The 23,723-nt window shown below is 41.6% G+C and overlaps 1 protein-coding gene across 5 annotated transcripts in view; it reads left to right on the plus strand.

Annotated features, from left to right (window-relative positions):
- The window catches only part of CPS1 (carbamoyl-phosphate synthase 1), a 117,605-nt gene that overhangs the window by 80,541 nt on the left and 13,341 nt on the right, over positions 1–23,723 (plus strand). For 4 of the 5 annotated variants that reach the window (XM_021286651.2, XM_021286650.2, XM_021286648.2 and 1 more), the window contains 12 exons: positions 36–183; positions 1,869–1,934; positions 2,503–2,566; positions 3,779–3,960; positions 9,618–9,812; positions 10,387–10,454; positions 12,603–12,678; positions 16,145–16,222; positions 17,248–17,355; positions 18,568–18,657; positions 20,048–20,218; positions 22,913–22,987. In XM_021286651.2, coding sequence (XP_021142326.2) covers positions 36–183; positions 1,869–1,934; positions 2,503–2,566; positions 3,779–3,960; positions 9,618–9,812; positions 10,387–10,454; positions 12,603–12,678; positions 16,145–16,222; positions 17,248–17,355; positions 18,568–18,657; positions 20,048–20,218; positions 22,913–22,987 — 1,321 coding nt within the window. The remainder of the gene's footprint in view (positions 1–35; positions 184–1,868; positions 1,935–2,502; positions 2,567–3,778; positions 3,961–9,617; positions 9,813–10,386; positions 10,455–12,602; positions 12,679–16,144; positions 16,223–17,247; positions 17,356–18,567; positions 18,658–20,047; positions 20,219–22,912; positions 22,988–23,723) is intronic. The other variant, XM_005501759.3, reaches the window with a different exon arrangement.

The raw sequence follows: 23,723 nt of genomic DNA on the forward strand, positions 1-23,723 counted from the left end.
GTAAAGCCTCATGCAGAGGTGTTTTTCTTACTTAGTCCCAGTGAAGCAGTTCCAGAAGAGACACTGAGGAGAGCCAAACAGATCGGATTCTCAGACAAACAGATTGGGAAATGCCTGAGGCTGACTGAAGTCCAGTGCCGTCAGCTGAGAATGGAGAAGAATATAGTGCCCTGGGTGAAACAGGTACGTGAGAAACATTGCTGTTTGTGGTGGGGCTTCCAAGAGTGCAAGATACAGGAGACCTCCGTGTCCTTAGAAACAGCTGAAGTAAACGAAGTGGAACCCCTGGCTCTGTTATAATCTGTGGGAGTTTTGATACTGTCATCAGAGGAGAACAAATTTCACCCACATAGCTGTTACTTCTGCACTGCAGGCGTTGTTGTAATGGCATGAACCTCCCCAAAGAGATACTCAGAATATTCTTGTTCATATTGTGTGTGGCTGAGGGGAAAATGCAGCTCTCTGGCTTCAGGAGAAGGCTGAGAATGCTGGCCCACCGTGGTGTGATCGTAAGAAGTATAATACGTCTTTTCTCTTGGTAGTAACTTTTTACAGGGTAATACTTTATTTGAAGTATGCTATTGTTATACATTCATTTGCTATTCATTGTGATAGCACGAGCAGAATGAGCTCATCTAGTATTCATGACAGTGTCATGAGTACTTTGCTAGGTGTTCTGCTGCTGCATTTAAGGTATGTTGGTATTAAATTGCCACCAGCTGTTTTTTGTCCTTAAAGGTGTGTGTTGGGGGGAAATAACCCAAACTGCTCAATGTTTCTGAAAGAGCCCATCTGTATACTCAGGCCCAATTCCAGGTGCCAAATCTCCTTCTGTTCCCCAGCTGCTGTTTTCCTTCCATGTCCTCACCTGGCCCACGGCAATGTGCCTGGTCTTGCACTGCGGCCTTTCCGCTGCATATGGCACTGTGGTGTGGGATCGATTTGTGTGCCAAGGTACCCTTAATAAGGTCATTCTACTTAGGCCTGCATTTGTGCCTTCAAAGCATATGTTCTTCTTGAGCCATGTTGCAGTATTAGCAACAGTAATGAGCGGCAGACACTTACATAGTGCTAATGACATGAGGTCACGTTCTTTGTTATTCACAAGGACTTGGACGGCCAGTGGGGATTCCTGAAAATACTTGAAGAGTGGACAGATTTTTAAACGGTACAGCATGTAAAAATTCATGTCAGGACTGCTTTAATACTGTTCCCTGATCGGTATTCTGTGTGGAAATGTTTCAGCTGTTAATTCAGAGAACTTCAGCAATCACTGGTGACCTAGATGGACTCGTTACCATGTATAACATGCAATAAGTAGTTGACACAAATAGTTTCTGAACAGCCTAGTAGGCAAATTATTCTTCTGTGCTCCCTGGTGACTAATTACATAAGAAATTGTTGAAAACTACATATAAGGGGTGGTTGAAAATCACTCTTGCTTTGTGTACCACTTAATTTTCAAAGCACGAGTTATATTGTAACATAAATACGTGGTACTTACACTGCTGGCTGCTGCTTGGCATAATCTTGAAGTGGTAATGTGTGCACATTTTTGTTCAGTATGGGGGTAAGACGGGGTCGAGAGTACAGCGTGAAGATCCCAGATGCTGCAGCTAAAGAGGACCCCAGACCTGGAGGAATGGCGATCTGTGTAATTAACGCTGCCAGGCTAACTAGAGAATGAGGGCCTTGGCAAGAAGGGGTGGATAGGGAAAGTTCCATTTGAGGAGAGACGTGATGGGAAAATAACAGTACAGAAATAGGAGTAGAAAAGGAAAGAGGGAAAATAAAACCCTCAAAACACCTGCATGTAAGAAAGATCTTGCACTGGCCAAGTCACAGTCCCTCCTCTTCCTCCCGTACAGATCGACACACTGGCGGCAGAATACCCAGCCGTGACTAATTACCTCTACCTCACATACAACGGGCAGGTAGGCACATTCGGAAACAACAGTCTCATTGCTGTCTAGTTTGAGCTCTTTGCCCTGGCCTGCATTATTTCTGTAGGTCTTGCAGGTGTCTTGGTCTCTAGCAATTATTTTGGATGGTGTTACATAAAATCCCCTTACAGTGGACCTGGAACTTTCTCTTGCTCAAATACTGATCCAGTACATTTACTGCTAATGCCCCTGTGTTTTTCTGATCCTGCCCTATATCATCTGTACTTGTGTCCTCTGTGCACAGGTAAGGTGCTGGGAATTCAGAACTCCTGTTTCACTCATCTCATCCTAGCATTAATTTTTCTGTGAAAATTCCTTTTCCTTAGGCTGCTCAAATAGCCAAATCAGAGGTGCTGTGTCTCCTTGGGTTTAGGTGCACCACCACTAATTCCAGTAGGCTTGCACTTAACTTACACTGCAGTAAACAATATCAGACTTGAGCCCTGAAAGATCAAACTGTTGGATACAGGCTGAGCACCAGAAACTGTTTATTCTGAAAAACATGGAGTTAGGTGCTGTGGAGTACAGATCCTAATGACTTTTCTCCCTCCCTTCTCAGGAACACGACGTAAAATTTGATGACTGTGGAGTGATGGTGTTGGGCTGTGGACCATATCACATAGGTAAATCTTTATTATAACTCCTCTGTTCTCCTTGCACCCTCGAGCCTTCTTTGGATATTCTTGTGGTTCATTTGTTCCTCTTCTGTTATGGTGACAAAACCCTCCAGAGCACAGTGCACAGGACATCAATTCCTAACACAAGCTTTGCCTTTTACACTTGCTTGGAGACTTCATTTCACGCACTGGAAAAAACAGGAGAATTTTATTACTTTTCACTTGTCGCTTAGTTGTGATTTCCACAAAGTTTCAGGGAACTTTAAAAATCTTTTTGCATATGTTAAGGTCTTGAGAACATGATACCATGTATAGAAGTTTTTCGCTCCCACACCTATCTTACATGTTTACTGCCAGCTCATGACTATGTTGTTATATACTATGCATTTTACTACTCTAAGTGTAGGTGACTGTGATATCTTCAGCTGCTTTTCTATAAGCGTTTCTCTGTATGCTTTTTTTTAAGCCCGCTCATATGATTATGCAGCATAAGAGTTTCCTCCTGGCTATGAGTATTGGGTAGACAGGCTGTTGAATGCTCTATATGATGACTTTCACTTTTTCTTTTCATGGATCCTTCCAAATAGCTTGCAATTATTGACAAGAAAAAAATTGCTTGTTATTCAGAAATATTTTTGCTCTGCATTTGACAAGTAGTGGTGTTGGTTTTCGAAAGCTGAAATTTAAAGCTGCATCCATTTGTTTTGTTTGGCTGGATGGGTCATGTGCTGCACTCCTCTCGCCGTTTATAGGATGCGTCTTTTTGAACCCAGTTTTCAGTCTAAATGGGTGAAATCAGGAGGAACACTCCATGATTTTGCTTGTTTTTTGCAAACACTTCTGCCACTCATTGTGCTCTAAGCTTCTGTCTCTTACATTTATCTCAAAGTACATCAGTTGGGAGGTGGTAGTAGCTGGATGGGCGGCAAGAGCAGACATGCGTGTTTGTGAGCGCAGGATGACAGTCGTGTTACAGGCCTGTCACTCTTCAGCAACCGAGACAACTTACCTGTTGTGCTCGGAGGCTCACATTTGTGGATGATTAGTTTCCATGGGAAGACAATTAGATTCCTTGCTCTGAGCTGACAGAAGGCAATGCTGGGTTTGTTTGTGTGTATTTTTTTTTTTCTTTTTTCAAGCTGGAGTGCTGAGAACGTCTGTTTATATTTTCTTCTATGTGTCCTTCCTTTCCATGCCCGCTTCTCTGTCTCCTGGCAGGCAGCAGTGTGGAGTTTGACTGGTGTGCTGTCTCCAGCATCCGCACGCTGCGTCAGCTTGGCAACAAGACGGTTGTGGTGAATTGCAACCCAGAGACGGTGAGCACAGATTTTGATGAGTGTGACAGACTGTATTTTGAGGAGCTGTCATTGGAAAGGATCTTGGACATCTACCAATATGAGGTAAAGCAAAGCAGAAGCGCAATAAAAAGCCATGAAGCAAACCAAACTTTTCAAAATTCATGTCACTAGCTTGCTTTGGCAGAGCAGCTGGGGGTGAGGGGGAGAGCTTGCTAGCAAAAGCTGTTTGGTTTGGATCCCAATGTTGCATTTTACACATCATTGATGTTCCTAGCAGACTACTCAATAATGAATGCCAAATAAATATTAAATTATTTTGCAAGATGCCATATTGTGCAATATTTACAAGCAGATTTAATTTGCTGCACAGTCATTTATTGCACAAATTGTTCTGTCCTTGTGCTGCTGAGCTTTAGCACTTAGGCAAATCCTTGACTTTAAGCACAAGTACTCCCCCTGAAGCAGTAGAACAAGTTATGCACATAACGCTAACATGTGCTCAAAAACTTACAGTCTTTGCTCAGCAATACAGTCCAGCATCAGGAAAGGATGTTTGGATTGCCATCAAACCAAAACATGTTCTGGCTCCTGATCCAGACATTGTACTTCTCTGTTAGGAGTTTTCAGGTGTTCAGAAGTGCTGATACTAAGAGGTGGCGAAGAGCCCCAGACAGATTTAGTGATGGGAGGATATGTAATGTAAATAGTTGGTCCCAATATGGAAAATTATTTCTAACTGGTAACACACTTATCTTGGATGTGTAGCTGAGGCTTTCAAGGGTGCTTACAGGAACATCATCTCTCTTGAAATTCAGTGCGAGTTGGCCATGTAACTTGCTGAAGCAACTTTGCAGAACCTAGGTCATGTTAAACTAATGATTTTTTTCCTGGCTCTTTTTCCTAGTATGTGACGATTTGAGCTTGTCTCCTGAGTGAAGGGGTGCAAGTTTCTAAAATGGTTTTATAACCTGGCTACATTTTATTCATTCCCAAATTCAGAACCAAGCAAAAGCACATGAGAACTCAAGTCCCAGTTGCTAGGCACTGTTCTTAAACCATTTGCAAAATACTGTCTGGGACCATTTTTAGATTGCGTGTTCATGCTTTCCTATTTGTACATGTTGTTTTACCCCTTCTTTAAATTTTCATAAAAACAGAGACTGTTACTGGAAAACATAGACTTAGTGCAGGCCAAAAGACTCTGGAGGCTCTGGAGTCTTAAGGGCTGATTTTTGAATGCTTTAGGATTATCCATGAGGCTCAGGTCTATAAGCATTGAACTCCTGTTTACTTAAGCAGAACTGAACTTCTGAACTGGGGCCATGAAGGAAACTGGTGTGACAGTTTGTCAGACAAATAACACTGATGGAACACAACATCTAATTACTGCGGGATCAAAGAGAAGGTAGAGATAGGTGATGAGGGAGCAACTACTCATTTAAACATGTAGCGCTAGTAATTACCAAGTTGGGTAAGAAAAATATGTGAAAAGCATAATGCATGCTTATTGAAACCTTCATCATCCTGCTTGTCATAGCAAGGCTTGGTGAGTTTGATGGGAGGTGTTGCAGATCTTGAGGTTTAATATTAATATCAGCATCCTGTGGTACCCAGAGCTGAAGGGGAAGGACACTCTGGTGGCAGTTTCTTTGGCTCAGCTGGACTGTGCTCATGCTTCTGAGTGTGTTTGCAGCCTGTCCTCCTTGTGAAGTAAACCAAAAAAGTGATTGAGAGAGGGCAGGGAAGGAGGCAGCAGGAGCTGAGGCGGCAGGAATACAAAGGGGGAGAAGATACATGCTGGGAGTCTGCAGAGGGTTCTGTTGCTCTGGCTGGAGTACGAAAACAACCAATTTGATGTTTGCTCTTGAGGTGTTAAAGCCATCAGGGTCTGAGCCTAAGCACCCCAGGATGCATAATAAATACTCAGCTGTTTAGAACACTTTTCTTTAGTAGTGACAAAAGGGAATGGTATCATTATGCCTCATTTGCAAGTAGGGAAACTGAGACTCTGAGGAGTAGAAAGGCTGCACAGAATCATGCAGAAGGATGTAGACAGACCTGGGGACAGACTCCAGACCTCCAGCAGGGTGTAGTCTAAAATATATTATTTGTTATATGTATATTTTTTTTTGAATGAGTGAGCTAATATCCTGTTAACAGAAAACTTCCTCAGGCAGATGCAGTTGGAAGCCAGTCACTAAGGAAATGATCAAGTTAAAAATTCAGGATCTGATTCTGGGTTCCCTCACCAATTCTGCAGACAACCATCTCTTCCAGCTTCACATGCAAAGCATGAATAGTGCCCTGGAGTCAGACTGAACTTTTAAGCTCTCCTGATCATTAGCCTCCTCTAGTGTCCCAATGAACAGTGGCAAGTACTCTGAAAAGTACTGGCAAACAGTATGTAAAACCATCAGCAAACCATGGACACAATCCTTTGCCCTCAGCAGAGATGGCACATCAACTCCCTAAACGTTGTTAGGATTGGAAGCAAACCTTGGGAAACTACTGAGCTCAAATAAATAGGTGCACTGACTTGTCCTGTTTTTTCTGATCAGGCAAAATAGGCTACATTGAGGTGCAAGGTTACCAAGGCTGAGGAGGCTGGAACCTGCCCACCAAGAGCCACTCACACAGTCCTGTCCCAGGGACGTACTCAGTTGTCCTTCTGCTCTCTGTACCTCCCGTCCCCTTTTACATCTCCAGTCAACATTCACAGCTCCTCTGACTCACTGGAGACTGAGCTCTACACAACACAGCCATGCTTTGGAGAGAAATTTAATTTATGCTGAGTGTATAAAGTTAGTTGGTAGTCTATGAAGACAAAAATTAAAAAAAAAATAAAATTCCTTCCCTCAGATTTATTGTCTTTTTGTTTCCAGAGAAGATGTTGCCTTTTTCTTTTAATATCTATCTGCTAGAGGGCCTCTTTTGATTCTTTTTCAGTTTCTAGGATCATTCTGAAACAATTCATAAAACTAAAAGAGGCTCTTAGGTACAATTTTAATGGTCTAATTTGTTTTCAAACTCGGGGAAAAAGAAAACCTGACTCTTGCTAATGACATAAAAGCAAGGTAATAATAAAGAGAGGGATTTTTCTTATAAAGGGGAAAATAATTCTCTCTAGTCTTCTTTCAGTGGATTATGTGTGGCATACATTTTAAAGATGTCTAATGGCAAGGATGTTATTAATTTTCTTTATAATTAAAAAATGGCTGGTGATAAAGTGATATGCAATGGGTTCCATGTCTGCCTGCCCACGTTTTTCAGCAGAGCAGTCCTGCTCCCCAGCAGGACAGGGGGCTGCTACTTGGGTGAGAGCAGGCTTCAGGAAATAACAGCAGGTGTTTAAACGAAGAAGTAAGCAGCAGCTGGGTCTCGATTTATGGTTCTTTCTGAGTGAAAATGATTATATGATTCTTTGCTATCTGCTTGAATAAGCCATCTCCTCTGTCCCCTTGGGGCCGGAGTCCCTAATGCTGTTCCAGCTTTGATGTAGGCAGTATTTGCGTTTTAGAGGCTCAGTGAGTAGGCTTGTTTTAAAGCAAGAAATAAGCAGCAGCTGAAAAGAAGCTGTTAGCTGGGACATTCCCCTTTTGGATATGTTGAGGATAGATTAAGACATCGGTTGACCTTGGCAGCAAAGCTAGATTGACTTGTTATCGAGCAGAAACCATTCCAAGCTGCAAGAAAAGGTTTGCTTATTCACTCACTGTCTGGGTCTCATCCATGTGGGATGATAAGGGCCCCAGGGACTAGAAATAAGTACTGTATTTTGCATGGGTCTGGAAGCAGTAAGGAACAGATTTTTCTTCTGAGCTGGGGATGGTGAGCTCTGATGTCATTAGACAACCCCATGTGGGCACAGAGCAGCCTCTGTTCTTGGTCCACCCTCTCCTAATGAGGGTTTTTTCAGTCCCTGTCTTAAGCTCTTTCAGATGGTTGCTGTTGGCTGGCAGCAATATGTCATCCCATAAGTGATTGCATGGTGAAAAAAAAAATTATCTCCAGCACTGTATATTAGCGTGTTAAGTAAATAATAATCTTGTAGACCTTGGGATAATAACTGCTGCTTAAATGCCCTTTTACTGGATTTTTATTATGGTAGGAAATTATCCACCTTAATGTTGAGCAGGGTTTGTACTAGCATTTATCATCTGTTTTTTCTCAGTCATTTCTAGTCCATCCTGCCGTCAGCTTATAGATCTGCCACTATAAATCCCTTTACATCCCTCATTAAGAAGTTCCCCTTCCAGGAAGGCCAGTGGGTCTAACCTTCCTCAGGAAAAACACACTTGTTAATTAAAAGAACACCGATACTCTAAAAGATAGAACCAAACCATGGATCACTTGATTTATGTTTCTCATTTGTTAGTGGTGCGTAAAACCGTGTAAAACGCATGTGATTCGGTAGAGCCCTTCACTGCAGCTGTACCGTGTGCCGGATTCTCCTTTGGGCAAAGTTTCAGCAGCTTTAATTTGGAAGTGAAGTGCCCATTATTTAATTACACTCAATTATTACACAATCTAAACATAATTCATGTGCTCATAATTGTTGCAGGTACTCTACGGCCTTTTTTTACTGTTGAAAATTTTCACACCAGACTAGATTATACTTGAAAGCATTAGGGGTTCTATGTAAAAAAAATAAAAGCCCATATTTGCAGCTGAAGAAGGATGTGTGTTTGCAAGTGAGCTCACCTGTCTCTTGTTATTTCCTGTTCATTATTTCCTCACTTAAAATGTTTTGGTTGCCCAGTGACAGGCATGAGATGTGCCATTGCGGCTGGAGGCCACCTCCCCTGCCTCTCCGCTTCCAGAACTGAAGTGCTTGCAAATAACCTGCGTAGAAAGGAGCACATGTCACAGTTTGACTGAAATACTTGTTGGTATCAAATGTGCTACCAGAACTGAGGAGCTAGTCAGGAGTAACAAGGATGAGTTAAAATAAAGGGCCAAGTGTATTCAGAGTGATTCACTGCCACAGGCTGTCTGATGGACTGGGCTCTGTTGAACTAGACCACCCTTTGCTTTGTACAGGCCAGCAAAAGGTCAGCCGTAAACGCACCTTAAAGACTGGCTTCTGGGGTAGGAAAGGTTGTTTGCCTAGCAAATAACATGGGAGGGGCTGTTTGCTCAGAAGAGCTGGACCGAGAAAGGAAGAGGACCTAGAACATCTTGTTTGTTCATGCTACCACATACAAAGGTTGTAGCAGGGGGGCAGGAGTGATGGTGCCCATGTCCACATGTGTAGGAGAGCACAGGAGGGAGACCTGACTCTACTGAATGGAGTTTTGAGTTTCATTTTGAGGCATGAGGTTTTCCATAGCGCAGCACCCTTCCTCTGCAAAACACAGGACTTGTGTGTCAGCTCAGTACTTGTCATCGCTGGGAAAGCAGAAGCACCTAAACATGACATGAAAACAAGGTAATAGTCTCTGGTTTTAGCGGAAGTTATAAAATCTTGGCTTCATGTCAAAAGACGTGAACACTGCAGATTTCTTTGGTTTCCTGGGGGAATTTTATCTTAAGTTACTTTTGTCTGAGTGACATCAAGGAAGATATTGCTGCTTTAGAGAGGCTACATGTCTGAATCACACTTTGGAGCCTGGGTGCCTCTGGATCAGCACAGTTATGATCTGCCTTTGCTCACAGCAACCTGAAAAGTGTTGCAATCTAAATATTGGATTCCTAATTATCACAGCTCTTAATGGTAAGCTGACTTGGATATGACTGCGCTCCTTTCTCTCTGCCAACAGGGATGCAGCGGTTGCATCATTTCTGTAGGTGGGCAGATTCCCAATAACTTGGCAGTGCCACTGCACCACAGTGGAGTGAAGATCCTTGGCACAAGTCCTTTGCAGATTGACCGAGCAGAAGATCGCTCCATGTTCTCAGCTGTTCTGGATGAGCTGCGTGTGGCCCAGGCTCCCTGGAAGGCAGTCAGCACACTGGTAAGTTGGAATGTGCATCTGGGAAATGATGAAGTGGCTGGAAATTGTTATGAGGATCTGCTTGGGGGGGACTCACTTGCTGATACATTTCAAGATTCCAAAGACATTTGACAGTTTTTTATTGCTGATGGTGAAGAACTTCTTGACACCTGTAAAGTGATGCTATAGCATCACTGAGAGAGGTGTGGAATCTGGAAGGGAAGTATCTTTAAATTACCTTTACACAACATGGGGTATATACCCAGCAGAAATTAGCATTACTGACAGGCTAATCTGGTTTGTCTTGCTGATCTTAAGCTATTCTAGCAGATAGAGATTGCAAAGGAATAGCGATGTGTTGGCACTGCTCTTTTTTCCTGGTGAAGCTCTATGGACAGGGAAGGTCTGAAGATGACAGCTCTGGAAATGAGAAGTCATATATTATGTTCAGTCTAGGCTGTAGTACCTGACTTCCCCCTCCTGCCCTCCCCCAGTCTTAGTGGCTAGTAAAGTGCAAATGCAATTAGAGTTGAAATTTTGGTATGACTTCAAAATATTTTTGTGTTCACAGAATGTTCTTCCTCCCTTTCTTTAGAGAGATGCAGTTGAATTTGCAAGCTCCGTGAGTTACCCATGTTTGCTGAGGCCTTCCTATGTTCTGAGGTAAGGCTCAGCCATCAGAGCTCATCAAGTTGGGGTTACGAACTACAAAAGCCTTTTTGAGACAAGGGAGAGTGTGGAAAACATTACGCTAGGTGCATGTGGCATAAAGTTGCCCTTCTTAACAGGTGGGACAACCATTCAAGCCAATAAAGGAAGCCCATGGATCCCTTATGTCCATCAGGCAGAGATCAAAGGTAGAACATAATCATAACAGTATCTGTTTAGCTGCATTAACTTTTTCATCTCTCAAGGCCAAAAACATGGACCATCTGCAATATTCCTTAAGATTCCTGAGACGACCACTTGTACAATTAAGCCAGAAGATTGTTTGTCACTAGGAAGAAAAACAGGGAACGTGCTGAGACCATTTATTGGGGTTGGCATCTGTTTTCAGAAAACAGCAGCGCACCTTTTGAATTCAGCTTATTTGCTAAGCTTCTCTGCTTACAGGCATGTTTTATGTCCCTGCACTGTGGCAGCTGCTCCTCTTTAAATAGACATTGTGCAGAGCCACAGATGTCCAACAGCTTCTTGAAGAAGTTACACCAGTGCATACACACAGCAAACTGGTGTGTTCTGAGTGATCACTTTTATCTGCAAGGAGTTTCTTCATAGCTGTATGACTAGGCACGGAGAGGCGCTTTGGGCACAATTTACAAGTGAAAAGAAATTTAAGACAGGATGCTTTTCATATGAAAAAGAGACAAATACCAAAATGAAGAGGCACGGTATCCATTTTCAGGGGAGCAATAAAAATTATTTAAAAAGAAGAAAAGGAGAAGGATTTGTTGTATGTTCAACCCTCAAGGAAATATCCTTCAAAAGTGACTGCTGAATGTGACTTTTCTACCCAATCTCTGAATCGTGCAGTGGGGTTATAAAGCAAAGTTAAAAACCAGGACTCAGATCAGGAGGATAAATTAGAAACTGCTTCTGAGGTCATTCTCCAGGTTTTTAGGGAACACTTTTAGCCTGTTGTTTCCATCCATATTAAATTCAGTGTAGGCTATTTCCATGTAGGTATTTGCTAAAGGGTGCTTGGACAGGTTAAGGGGAGTTCAGAGAGAAAGATGAAACTGCAGAATGTCAGACTTGAGGAAACAAAATGAAAAGCCCTGGCACAGCACACTGTCTGGCCTCTATTTGGACAACAGCAGCAGGTCCGCAGCTAGACTTCTTCATCCTTTGAACAGATGTGGCCTTTAATATTTGCCAGTTGCCTTTGAAAATTAAATGCGTTTCCCCACTAGTTATGTACTGTGGGTGCCTACTTACATCCTCAGTGGTGCTACTGACACAGGCCCATGGATTTAATTGAGCTCTATTGATTTACATCAGCTGAAGAGGTAGTCGGTAAGTATAACCACCTAGGTACTTGTGTCTATTTGTCTTAGGCTAAAGTGACTGATTTTTATGGGGTAAATTCTTTCTCCACTTTTCCCCACAGCCTCTGTGGGCTTGCCCACCAAAGCAAAGGGGAAGCTAAGCACCAGTGGTAGAAATGACCAATGTAACATCTTTTTTTTTAAAAAGATTCTTGTTCTTAAAAGGGGCCTGAATCGCTGACTGTTCACCCATGTTCTCTCAGATCCCCCTCTCGGATACTAACAGCTACATTTCAAAGTAGCTTTACAGCCCACTTTCATTTGCATTTACTCTGTCACAACCATCACCAATGGCCTGTGCATTCCTCACTTCATCTGTCACTGATGAGCAATTGGGCTACAGTGAGCAAAGCATCTGTTTTGTCCTGAGCTCACAGCTAACCTGCACATATGGGGGAAGTCTGGGTCCTTAGGTGAGCTAGCTGGCTGAACAGGCATCTCCTCCAGCTTAGGGGAGCTGTAAAGTGTCAGAAAGGGGTTTTGGCAGCAGTGCTTAGGCTACACAACCACAATTCTTGTTTTGATTCTTTGTTATGGTTCTAGAGGTCACCTGTCTTCTCTGGGAAGTATAATGGAGGTTCATGGGGCACTGGCTCTGCCTTTCTTTCAGCCAAGAGTGGAGTGAGTGGCTTGAGTCAGGACTTTGCTTGGCTAGTCTGTCATACAAAGGTGGATGGCAACCCTGTGCTGTGGTGTCTAACACACTGATACCTCCCTTGAAGTCACGAGAGGAGCTGACCTGTTTTCTTTTTAATTCTCACAGTGGGTCTGCCATGAATGTAGCATTCACTGAAGAGGAAATGAAGAAGTTCTTAGCAGAAGCCACCAGAGTCTCTCAGGTAACAGTCTTCATTCTGCTATTGCTTATTTCTTTTTGTGTTTGCTGTATTTGTTTCACCTCTACTGTGTTTTCCATCCCTTTGTTTCTGTATTGCATCTTCCTTGCTCTTTCTCTTCCTTGTTTGGAGAGGAGCCAGTGAAATTAGAGTTTGACCCCTCAGTTTGTTCTCTAATGGGCAGACCATGGGAACATGTGCAAGCACCTTTACTGAAACCACTGGAATACCTGGAAGGAGTGGGGCCGGCAGTAAGCTCTTGTACCCAGGCATCCATTTCTGACCTATCAATTATACAAACAGGTGTAGCGTAGCAGGCTGGGACCTTTCCTACACCATCCAAGCTTGCTAGTAGCAGGTTGTACCATCGAGCATAGAACTGACATCATCTTTCACTCAGTTTCTGAACTGTTTTGCCTGTCGTCTTTGAACAAATTTGAACTTCGTCTTGGTATCTTCTCTCTCACCAATGACTTTTTTTTTTTTTTTTTGACGCTTTTAAATGCAGGAATATTTGCAAGATTTTGCTATGACATTTAACACTACGAATCGTGTACTGAGTTCCATTTTCCTCTGATACAAAAGCAAGGCTGCTGCCTGCTTACTGTTGATCCAGTGGGATTATTGATCTGCAGAGTATGTAATGCAGGAGATGAAAGCTCTGGTTTCCTTTCTGAATGTTTTTCAAAAGCTAATTTGAAAAAAAAATTTAAAGTGTCTTTTTTTCTAGCAAAGGGAAGGATTTGGTCTAGTCTAGCTCAGAAAAATCTGAGCAATTGCCCAAAGATATGAATGCTTCAGAACATCAACTCAAAGCCTGAATTTCCTCTATGCCTTCTATTGCTGTTATTGTACAAGGGATGTTTGGAGAAATCAGAATATTGGAGGAGGAAAAAGTTAAATGATCAAAGTTGAATGAAGAACATACAGAATTTGAAGTCTGACGTTTCATCACTCTGAGTTTGGCTTTGCCTTTTGGTCTATTTTATTAGGGTTTTCCCACCTTTTTTTTCTTTTTTCGGGTGATCACTCTTCAGAACAATCCTGCAGCACCATAACCACTACTGTCGTATTCTGTCATAGGAATCTTGGAGTTAAAAAATAGTCAAAGAGGAACTCTCTGAAAACACGACTGGCTATGGAAGACAGACACATTACTGCTTACTCAGGGGATTTCTTACGTGGTTAAACCTTAAACAATAACAAAACCATGTAATTTTTGAAGTGTATGAGGCAAGTGGTAGAAGTTTAGCATTTCAGTAAGAAGAGATGAAATGAAATAGAGAGACTTTGCAAGGTAATAGTATCCTGAAGGTCAGGTTAGTGTGGAAGCAAGCAGACCAGTTATTATCATCTTGGAACAAATTTAAAGGGTTTTTTGAAAGCAGGAGAGTGCCACTGTTACTTCCATCAGAATAAATTATATAACTAATCCTCAGAAGACTAGAGGTCAATCCGTGGTAGGAACCAGATTGTCAGCAATGCTCAGCCTTCCAGAACAACTGGCTTCTCTCTGTACTTCGTCTTGAGTACCTTGCTTTGTGTTTCCCCCCATACTCACAGAAGCAGACAAGGCAGCAGCCTTAAGCCACATTCAGAGGGACAGGTCACTTTTTCTGCTGGATGGCTTTATGGTGGCAGTGGGTGCCCTGTGGGAGGCTGAAGCTTAGGAAAGTGACCCTTGTTCAGCTTAACTTGTCCCAGCTTGGTTGACTTGAGTTGAGCAAGGTTGTACTTCATTGCTGAGAGGTCTCACCCCTCCTAGAGGATGCCCTGCTGGGACCTGAACTTATAGAGTCCTAGCAATATGTGATGTATTCCTAGGGGAAAGAGTGGATGTTTCCCAAGGGATCCTTATGATGTCCAGTTCTGCTACACAAGTAAGGAACTGACGCTTGCTGCAAATGTGACCAGTTGCATGCCACGAGTCTTTGGGTGCTCTGGCCCTGATCCTGCAGAGATTTACACTAGATTTACATGCTACATTTTTTTTCTAGTGGAGTCAAACTGCTAAGGGAAGACTTCTGTCTTCATTCTGTATTTTCATATTGACAAAAGCCATAGTATAGTTGGAGCTAAGTTAGCAGAAAACAAACTAGAACAAAATTACTTTATTCTGCTCCTAAATTAGGGAGGGGTTTTTAGCCTTATCAAGGCATTGTGGCCTGTGAATACTTCCACAGAGGCTACCAATATTAGCTGTGAGCATACAACTGAATATGAGCATTTTTGTGGGACACACACTTCATTTTTTTTTTTTTTTTTTTCTGGTTACAAAGCCTTTCCTAATTCTACACCAAACAGAATATCTGCAGATAGGGTGCCTGACCAGCATTGTTCTGTTGTTTTAGCTACTTTGCTGCTATGGTCTTGTGTCATTATAGCATTTATGTTGTCAGTAGCATTCAAAACTTCTTGTGCGGGTTGAGACAGATTGGAGTAAACAAGGTTGTATGCACGTATAAAATCTTGTGGTGAAAAACTGCAGCAAGACAAAGTTACAGGACAGAAGCCACTAAATTTATGTAACAGTGTATGCTGTGACATTGTCCTTGCCTGTGAATTTACCCTTGCACTGATAAATGTAAGAAATTGTGTCTGGTAACTTTTGGAGTTGCTTTATATTTTTTCAAGAGGAGCCTTTTGAGCACACACAGACTGTCATTTATTCCATTTTATTCTCTAATAAATAACAGGCAGTTAATAGTGGATGGGACAGGTAAAATGTTGAGACATAAAGCTAGGCTGGAAGAACATGGATTAGATTTTTAACTGTCTGTTGGAGCAGGTGGCTGGAAGAAGAGTGGGAAATGTGTGCTAGCATCCTGGAAAAAAGCAGGAAGAAGAGGAAGGAAAACCATGTATTCCAGTGAATGTATTGGGGGTTGAGGATAGGTTGTTTATGGCCAGCTATAATTAGTGGCAACTTCTCCCTTGGGAGACTTAGGAGACGAGGCAGAGAAATGAGAAAGTGATAGATCTGTTGCCTAAAATATGACTTTTAAAAAGAGTAAATGGCCACTGTACAAAGTCACCAAGTATGCCAAGAATCAACTACTTGAAGTAAGTCACCAGCGAGCTGACTGGGAGGCTCGAGAAGGAAGAATTGAAGATCTTAGAGGTAAGGAGCATCTTTAGGAGACAGGAGCAGAGGTCATTGGATCGTGGATCATCTTTCTACCATGGTCTCACGTAAAAGGCCTTTGTGGTTTTGCTGCAGATTTCCCTGTCATGGTGACATTAGAGAGGACTCAAACTGATGCATCAGTGGCTTTAGGGAAATCATGCCAGGTTTCCTGCTGTTATTTCTTTGCAAAGTTCACTCATCTGTGGAAATATGGCTATTAATAGATTGGTCTTGTGAGATTCTGCTTCCAAAGCTTTTCCAGTGATGAATAGTAGAGCGCTTGGATGTTCCCCAAATATTCTCAAATAAAAACTTTATTCTTTCTTCTTTTCTTGGTGACAGGATCATCCTGTGGTACTTACTAAATTTATTGAAGATGCCCGTGAGGTGGAAATGGATGCTGTAGCCAAGGCAGGAAGTGTAAGAACTTTGCTTTTCTTTAATATTAAACTATTTTTTTCCCTCTAGAATTGGACATTTACAAAAATGTGTGCTTTGAATGATTTACTATACAGCCATAATTTCATGCTGAGACGAGTAAAGAAACAAGAAAAGATGAGCTCATCTTTGGTTCAAAAACATCATACTTGCAAAGCTTAACCTACCTTATTGTATATATCTAAATAGTTCCTTTTTTTAAGCATTGTTTAACCATGTGAATTAGAATATGATTTTTTACTGGGTAGGCAAATCACTGGCTTCACAAATTACTTTCATCACAATTGTATCAGCATGTGTTACAATATTACCACAGTTGTTTTATTATTACAACTTCACTTTGCATTTCATTACTAATCAAAGACAGCTCTTACCAAAAAAAATCACAAGCTTCTTATTTAATGGAAGTATTCTGTTTTCAGTCTTCATTTTTAACCAACAGAAAAGATGACTTTTTTGGTATTGAAGCAGTGCATCTTGATGCAATTTATGCAGTTTAAATCCTTAGGCCTCAATTTCCTCTGCTCACTTTTCTGCATGACTAAAACACCACAAAAGAGTGGGAAAAAAAAATAATGTACGAATGATTGTGTTAGGCTGTATTTGTTTCTCCTGGGGAATGACAACTCTTTTGTGTCCATGGCAAGCAGAAGTTAGAGAGCTGGTTTAAAGCCCAACTCGCTTTTATCTTCTGAGTCTATATGTGTCAGAGAGAAGGAGGATGCCTCAGGATCTCCAGACTGTCTTAGGTTTTCATGATGTTTTCAGTTTGTTTTACTACAATATGGAAGACACTAAAATGAACCCCTTGTTCATATGCCTTGTTTCTGCTCCAGGCCTGTTCTCCCCAATATCTTGCATGATTCCCTTTTTTTTCCCATCTGTATTGTCTTTTGGATACATCTCTGTTCAGGAGACTGGGCTGTACTTAGCAGAGGGCATGGAGGTGGGAGACAGTTCATGAGAGAGGGTGCGGTAACCAACTGCTCTCTTGTTGCTGTCTGCAGGTGATCTCACATGCTATTTCAGAGCACGTGGAGGATGCAGGCGTTCACTCTGGAGACGCCACCCTCATGTTACCCACACAGACTATTAGCCAAGGGGCCTTGGAGAAGGTAGGTGTTGCACTAGCACTGATAAGAGAAAAGAAAATAAGAGTTTGCATCCACTTTCCCCTTTTGCTTGGGAGAACTCCATCACCAATGGAGAAATCAAATCACTAATGTTTTTTATAGGCCAGTATGAAATGTGCAAGTGTAGGATGTCATTGTGTCCCCTGTGGTTAGCTATCCTATACATAGGATATGTATCCCATTAATTTAAGCAATAGATATACGGACTTTCAGACCCACTGGATTTTCTTTCTATTTCATTGACTTAGGACCAGCTTCCATAGCAGCAGAGGAGTGTCTGATCCATATGTATGGTTTACTTTCCACTTCCTCTTCTCTCACAATCCTTAAATGATTACATCAGGTGTATGACTTTCTAGCTTCCACCCTTTTCTGGAAAGAATATCAGGATGAACAAACCTCACCTAAACTTGACGTTTTTCCCTTTCAAGAACAAACCTAGTGATACAGAGTTAATTGTCAAAATGTGTTTTCTAAAAGAAATGTGCCATCTCCTAGTATATGATCCAGGAAAGGATTTGCTTGGAAACTAACAAGAGCAGTAATGCAGTGGTCTGTGCTCCAACTCTACAGGACAGTCCAAGGCCTCGTTTCTGAAAATAGTAATCTTCTGGAGCAAAACCATTCAAACCCTTGTGCTGAAGGTGGCACATGATTTCTTGACAAACTTAGAAAATACAAATGTAGTGTTTTCTCCCAATTTGTTTCTGATTATTCTACTGACATGCCTCCCACTGGTTTGTGGTGGGACAGGCATGTTGGTGAAAGCCTGTTGGGACACTTGTAAAATGAAGTGGATAATCTCAAATGACAAAACATTCATTTTTTCACCAAGAAAGGTATAGAGGCTCCAGTGTGCAGTGTAGCAATTGCTACAGACAGGACAGGCTTTTATTCTCTCTTTCTCTCTCTTTCCCTTGTTTTCTCAAACATACAAAGCCGCCTTTTTACTTCTACCCTCAAATGGCGCTTCACGCTCTACATTACCAGGCAAATTAAACGTTTGCTTCTGAGAGATAATGCTGTTGCCAAAATGAGGGTGTAGACAAAAAATATGCTAGGGCAGAGAGATGGGACGTTTAAAGGAATCCACATGTGAGGTGATTTATTGACATGATGCTGTCTATTTTATGGGATATAATTATTTGTTTTATGTATATATATGCACACATTTTTATTTATGTATTTTTGCAGGTAAAAGCTGCTACAAAAAAGATTGCAAAGGCCTTTGCCATCACTGGTCCATTCAACATTCAGTTTTTGGTGCGGGGCAACGATGTGTTGGTAAGAACTCTTTAATTGTTGGAGGAATTCAGGCTCTGCTCTGGGTGATGAGGTGCATGGCTTCTGCAGTCCCTGCTGTGAAAACTCAGTGGCAGTAGCCGCGGTGCGTTTCTAACCTGCCTTGCCTGATAATGTGTGGGTCACCCGTGCCACCCTGGTCATGCAGCTGTCCCTGCCGTGCAGGAGGGAGCATCCTCCCCTCCCTATGCAGTGCAGCCACAGAGGGTGAGGTGAGCCTGGCTGTGTTGTCTCTCAGCAATAGCTTTGTTCTGTTGTGGACTGTTGTCCTTCCCAAAATCATCAGTTTTGAATTAGATGGACAGCACTGGGGCCTGCACCTCATCCTATGAGCTGAATATCTTTGCTTTTAGATCTCTGATATCCTTGCTCATCTTTAGCTATTTCAGTCATTAAAATAAGCCTTCCAAGTCATCGGAAAGAAAGCAAGACAGTTTAAGTGTTTAAGTCTTTAATATAAGCCATTAAGATAGTTACCTAAATAGTGTGGTCATAGTAGCTATCAGTAACAGAAGTACAGGAGATGTCTGACCCTTTATGGGTAACAGCTGGCTTTCTTTTGCTAATGGAAGAAGGTCAGAAGAATGTGAGCAGAGTATGGCTGAGGAAATGGTGAATGGAAAGAAAACCTGACATGTATAGTAGAGACGCATTATTGGTGAATGATCCTATTTGGGCTATTAGTTGAGAAAAATGTACTTACCATTCTTCACCTTTCTTCTGTTTCCCAAGTAGTTATTCAGAAACTGCACAGAGGGACAGAATGGAGTTTTTCCTTCCTTGCTTTCCCTCAGCTGTGCTTGCTTTTTCTCTGGATAGCACCTCTGTTCCATTCTGTCTTATGTTACCTGTTCTTATCCCACTTCACTTCTCCTTCATTCTCACTTACAGCAATTCTTTTACTATTGTTGTCCCTGGTGGCTTCTCAGCAGGATACAGAACTTCTTTGTTTCTTGCTTGGGTCACTGAATGACTTTGGCCTATAGATGAGGAAAGTCAATAAGGATAGTCCAGTCATTCACAAAGTGCTATTACCATGGAAAAAGAACAAGGTGGGCTTCTAAAGATTGTACCTAATGCCAAGTTTCCACACCTCTTGCACATTAACTTAGGGTATAGTACAACACATTTTCCAAAGTTCTAATTTTCAGACAATAGAGATGAAACAGCTGCAGAACACCAGACTCCTTGTATCTCAAGCTGGCCACTACACATCCCTCATCGCTGTTTGTCATATCGAACATGATTTCTGTGCAGTCTGAAGAGCATCTCTGCCAGGAGGAGTAAGGACTGATTTCCAGACACATGAATCAATCTGTTTCTTCACCACAGAATGCCTGACCCCGGTGTTTCTCTTTTTCAATCCCGTCAGGTGATAGAGTGCAACCTGCGGGCTTCACGCTCCTTCCCTTTTGTGTCGAAGACTCTGGGTGTGGACTTCATCGATGTAGCTACAAAAGTCATGATCGGAAAAGAGGTTAATGAGTCATCCCTCCCCACACTGGAACACCCCATTATTCCCTCCAAATATGTTGGAATTAAGGTATAGTTTTCAAAAGGGCACCAAAAACACCCACAACAGAGCCAGCACCTAGCACATTGATAGGTGATTAGTACTTCAATGCCCAGAGAGAGCAATTTGCTCACTGGACAAAGGCCAAATTGACCTTTTGCAGTTTTTGTTAAGATGTTGTGCATTGGGAAAAAATGTACAGGGAAAACAGTCAAAGGAAAATTATCCAGTGTTTATTGTCAAAATCAGTCTCTGATTATTTCTTTCTCTGTCCTACTCTAAATCATATTTATGAACTGCATAATAAATATGCACTTGCAGAATTGAACACTGAAGTTCAGGCTGTTTTGTAATACTACTTAAAGTATGTGTGGACATGTACAGATCTGTGTTTTGAGTGCCCCCCAGATTTTGTCTTCAGGATCAGTGACATGGGCTGTTGAATGCATACAATCCCTTTATATGTACCACGAGTTAAAATGTGGGTGAAAATCTTGGATCCTTTGATTTCACTGTGGCTAAGATTTTACTTTTCATAATTACTAAGCTTATATAGCGCCCAAGATACCAAAATGCACTGTAGGTATTTTTGAATGCTTAGTCAAACAAAAAAAAAATAAAGTTCCTCATCATAATGATCTGTAACACCACTGCAGAGAATACAATGGATGAGAATTGTTTGTACAGAAACTTTCAAGATTTAATAGCTTCCAAATAAAGTGAAAATTGAGGAAATGTAAACCACCTAACATCTTTCTGCTAATAAAATATTGATATGTATTGTAATGCAAGCCAAATCTCTGACCCAGGCCAGCTGATGTTATTGGCAAGCCAGTAAGTTTAGAAATAACTTTACATTTTATCTTGATGCCACAGATAAGCATTATCTGAAATCTAATCGGAGACTTTTAAATTTTTTTAAGTCTTAATTTTTTATACAAATTTCTATCATATAGACCAGGGGCTTCTTCACTGTTATTAGCTAAACTGTCAAGAGTTTTGTCTCTCCTGGGAATGCTGGCTACAGAGCAGAAAACCCAACTGTGTTCTTGAAGACTTCACTACAAAGCCTTTTATACTGCTTGTGTTCTGTGTGAATTTACCAAATACAAAAAACCTGCTAATACCGTTGGAAATGCTAAACTTTGAAAAATATTCCAATTAAACCTGGTTCTCGCTGTTCATGCATCATATTTTCTGTCCTCTTACGTTTTTATTGCTAGGACTATTTGCATGGAAATGGGATTTTGTTTCTTCAGCAGTTCTTAAATACTCTGAAAAGAGAGTATGAAACTCTGTTCTTCTGTCTCAACGTAGCTGGTCCTTTGCAGATTTGGAGTCCCACTGCTTCAGCTTTAGGGACTGAAATTTTGTCTTGCTGTACTTGCTTGCAGGGTGACACAAGTATCATGGCCTGACCAAGATTAAATCCTGGATAGAGCAGGACTGACTATGTTTTAAATAGGATTTATTTGCACTACCAGAGTCTGCTCCTGCTGATGCATTTTCATGTTCAGGGCAGACAAAAGTTAGGGAGCTGGTGGAAAGCTTTGTTCCTTGTTGCCTTTCAGACAATATTTCTATTAAAAATAATGCACCTTGACTGCCGTATCTCAGCTTGAGACTGCAGGCTTGGCCACTATAAAAATTTTCTCTTTACTTATAGAAGAAGCAAAACTGATCAAAAAGTCATGAAGACACATGACTCTTTTATGTGAAACCTTTCACAGTGAATTTCTGCTGTCACATTTTAGTTCATCGTTGTTAGGTGTCATGAAAGAGCAGCTGTCCTATCTGCAGTGTTACCCTCAGAGACTTCTAAGAACAGAATTATATATTTGGATTTAAAAGCAGATTATTTTTAAAGCAGCAAGGATGCTGTCTTTATGCAAATGCCATTAGTAGTTTAAGGGGTAGAGAAGCTCTATAGAAAATTATTCCTTAACAGAAAATTTGTTCAATGTTTGCCACATGTGGTCATTGGCTCTTTAACAGAGAGTTTCTTTCTCCCCTGTTTTTTTTAAAGTCAAATTAGACAAAAGAAGTCAGACTGCAGTGACTGAAGTTTTCAGATTATTATAGGGATCAGGAGTTTTAATTTTTTCATACAAAAGAAAAAAAGTTATGGATTTGTATTTTGGGGAGAAGAGGGAAAATCTGAAAACCACTTGTAAATTTTCATCTGGTTTACTCCAAAAGAGTGTATTCTTGTTGAACGGTTTGATTCCTGTGTATGAAAATTTTCGGTTGGAGAACAGTTTTCTCAATAAAACTGTCTGGCTTCAGACAGTATCTCTCCGTGTCTCATAAATTAGATCCTTCGCAACCTTTCTGTTTTAAAATGTGTGCTACCACACACAGTGGGCTACCACAGATTAGCAATCTGCCATCAGAGTGTGAGCAAGCCTGCAAGAGTCAGAAGGATGATTTATTGGCGAAATACATGTTTACTTGTTCCAGTCTGTCATCAAGATTTTAGGGCAACTCATTTGCCAAGTGCTCCTTTGCTTATCAGCCTTGACCAGTGCTTTTTTTTTGGATTAATTCATGTCTGCCTCTGTCACTTCCAAGTGTAGCTGGATGTTGGGTATTTTTTTGGTTGTTTTTGGGTTGTTCGTTTGTGGGTTGGTGTTTGTTTTTTGTTTTGTTTTGTTTGTTTGTTTTAAATGATCCATTAAATTTTCATTCTCTTTCCTCCTCCTCTCTCTCTCTTTTTCTCACCAGGCCCCAATGTTTTCTTGGTCCCGGCTGAGAGATGCTGACCCTGTTCTCCGATGTGAAATGGCCTCTACTGGGGAGGTAACTTTCAGATTTTCTATGTTTTTTTTTTTAAACCAAGTTGCCTTTAAACATCCTGAATCTTTGAAAGTGATCTTATTACTGCTTGAATCATGATGGCTTCTTCAGAAAATTGAAGACATCTTTCTTAGCTGTAAAAAACCACATTGTCCTGTGAAATCCAGTGTATTCAGCCACTGGATGTCCCTCTTTACCTGCATGTCAGCTCCCTGAGTTGGACCTGGTTGATGTGACAGCCTGAAATGAGTTTATCTGAGAGCCGTCGGGTTCTGGGAGGTTCTCAGTGCATCAGTCCATTTTATGAATCACCTGCTTCTAGACAGATAAGCACTTACAGCTTTCAAAACCTCCCATCGGCACATGCCAGAACAGCAATATTGAGACTCCAGGCCATGAGTGTTTGGTCTTGGAACATGCTAGTTACTTAAAGGCAGCAAATATGTGTGGTGATGTTTTTGTTGTTGCCTGGTAACCATGAAGGCGTGTCCCAAGGTGCAAAAGCAAGAAAGAGTGAATAAAATGTGCTGGCTGCAGTGTTGGCTGTCAGTCGGATGAGAAGGAGATGGGGCTCCCTTCCCCTCTTGCTCTGCAGCTGGGCTGGGAGGTGCTTCTGAAATGTCTCTTGGTTATGCATGGCACACTGTAAAGGCACAAAGCTGTTCTCCCTGCGCAGACTTGGCACTCGTGGGAGCCCTCACCAAGAGGAACAGGTTTCCATCTATGTCACTTGAAGACA

Source organism: Columba livia, chromosome 7 (genome assembly GCF_036013475.1).
Source record: "Columba livia isolate bColLiv1 breed racing homer chromosome 7, bColLiv1.pat.W.v2, whole genome shotgun sequence".
Lineage (NCBI taxonomy): Eukaryota > Metazoa > Chordata > Aves > Columbiformes > Columbidae > Columba > Columba livia.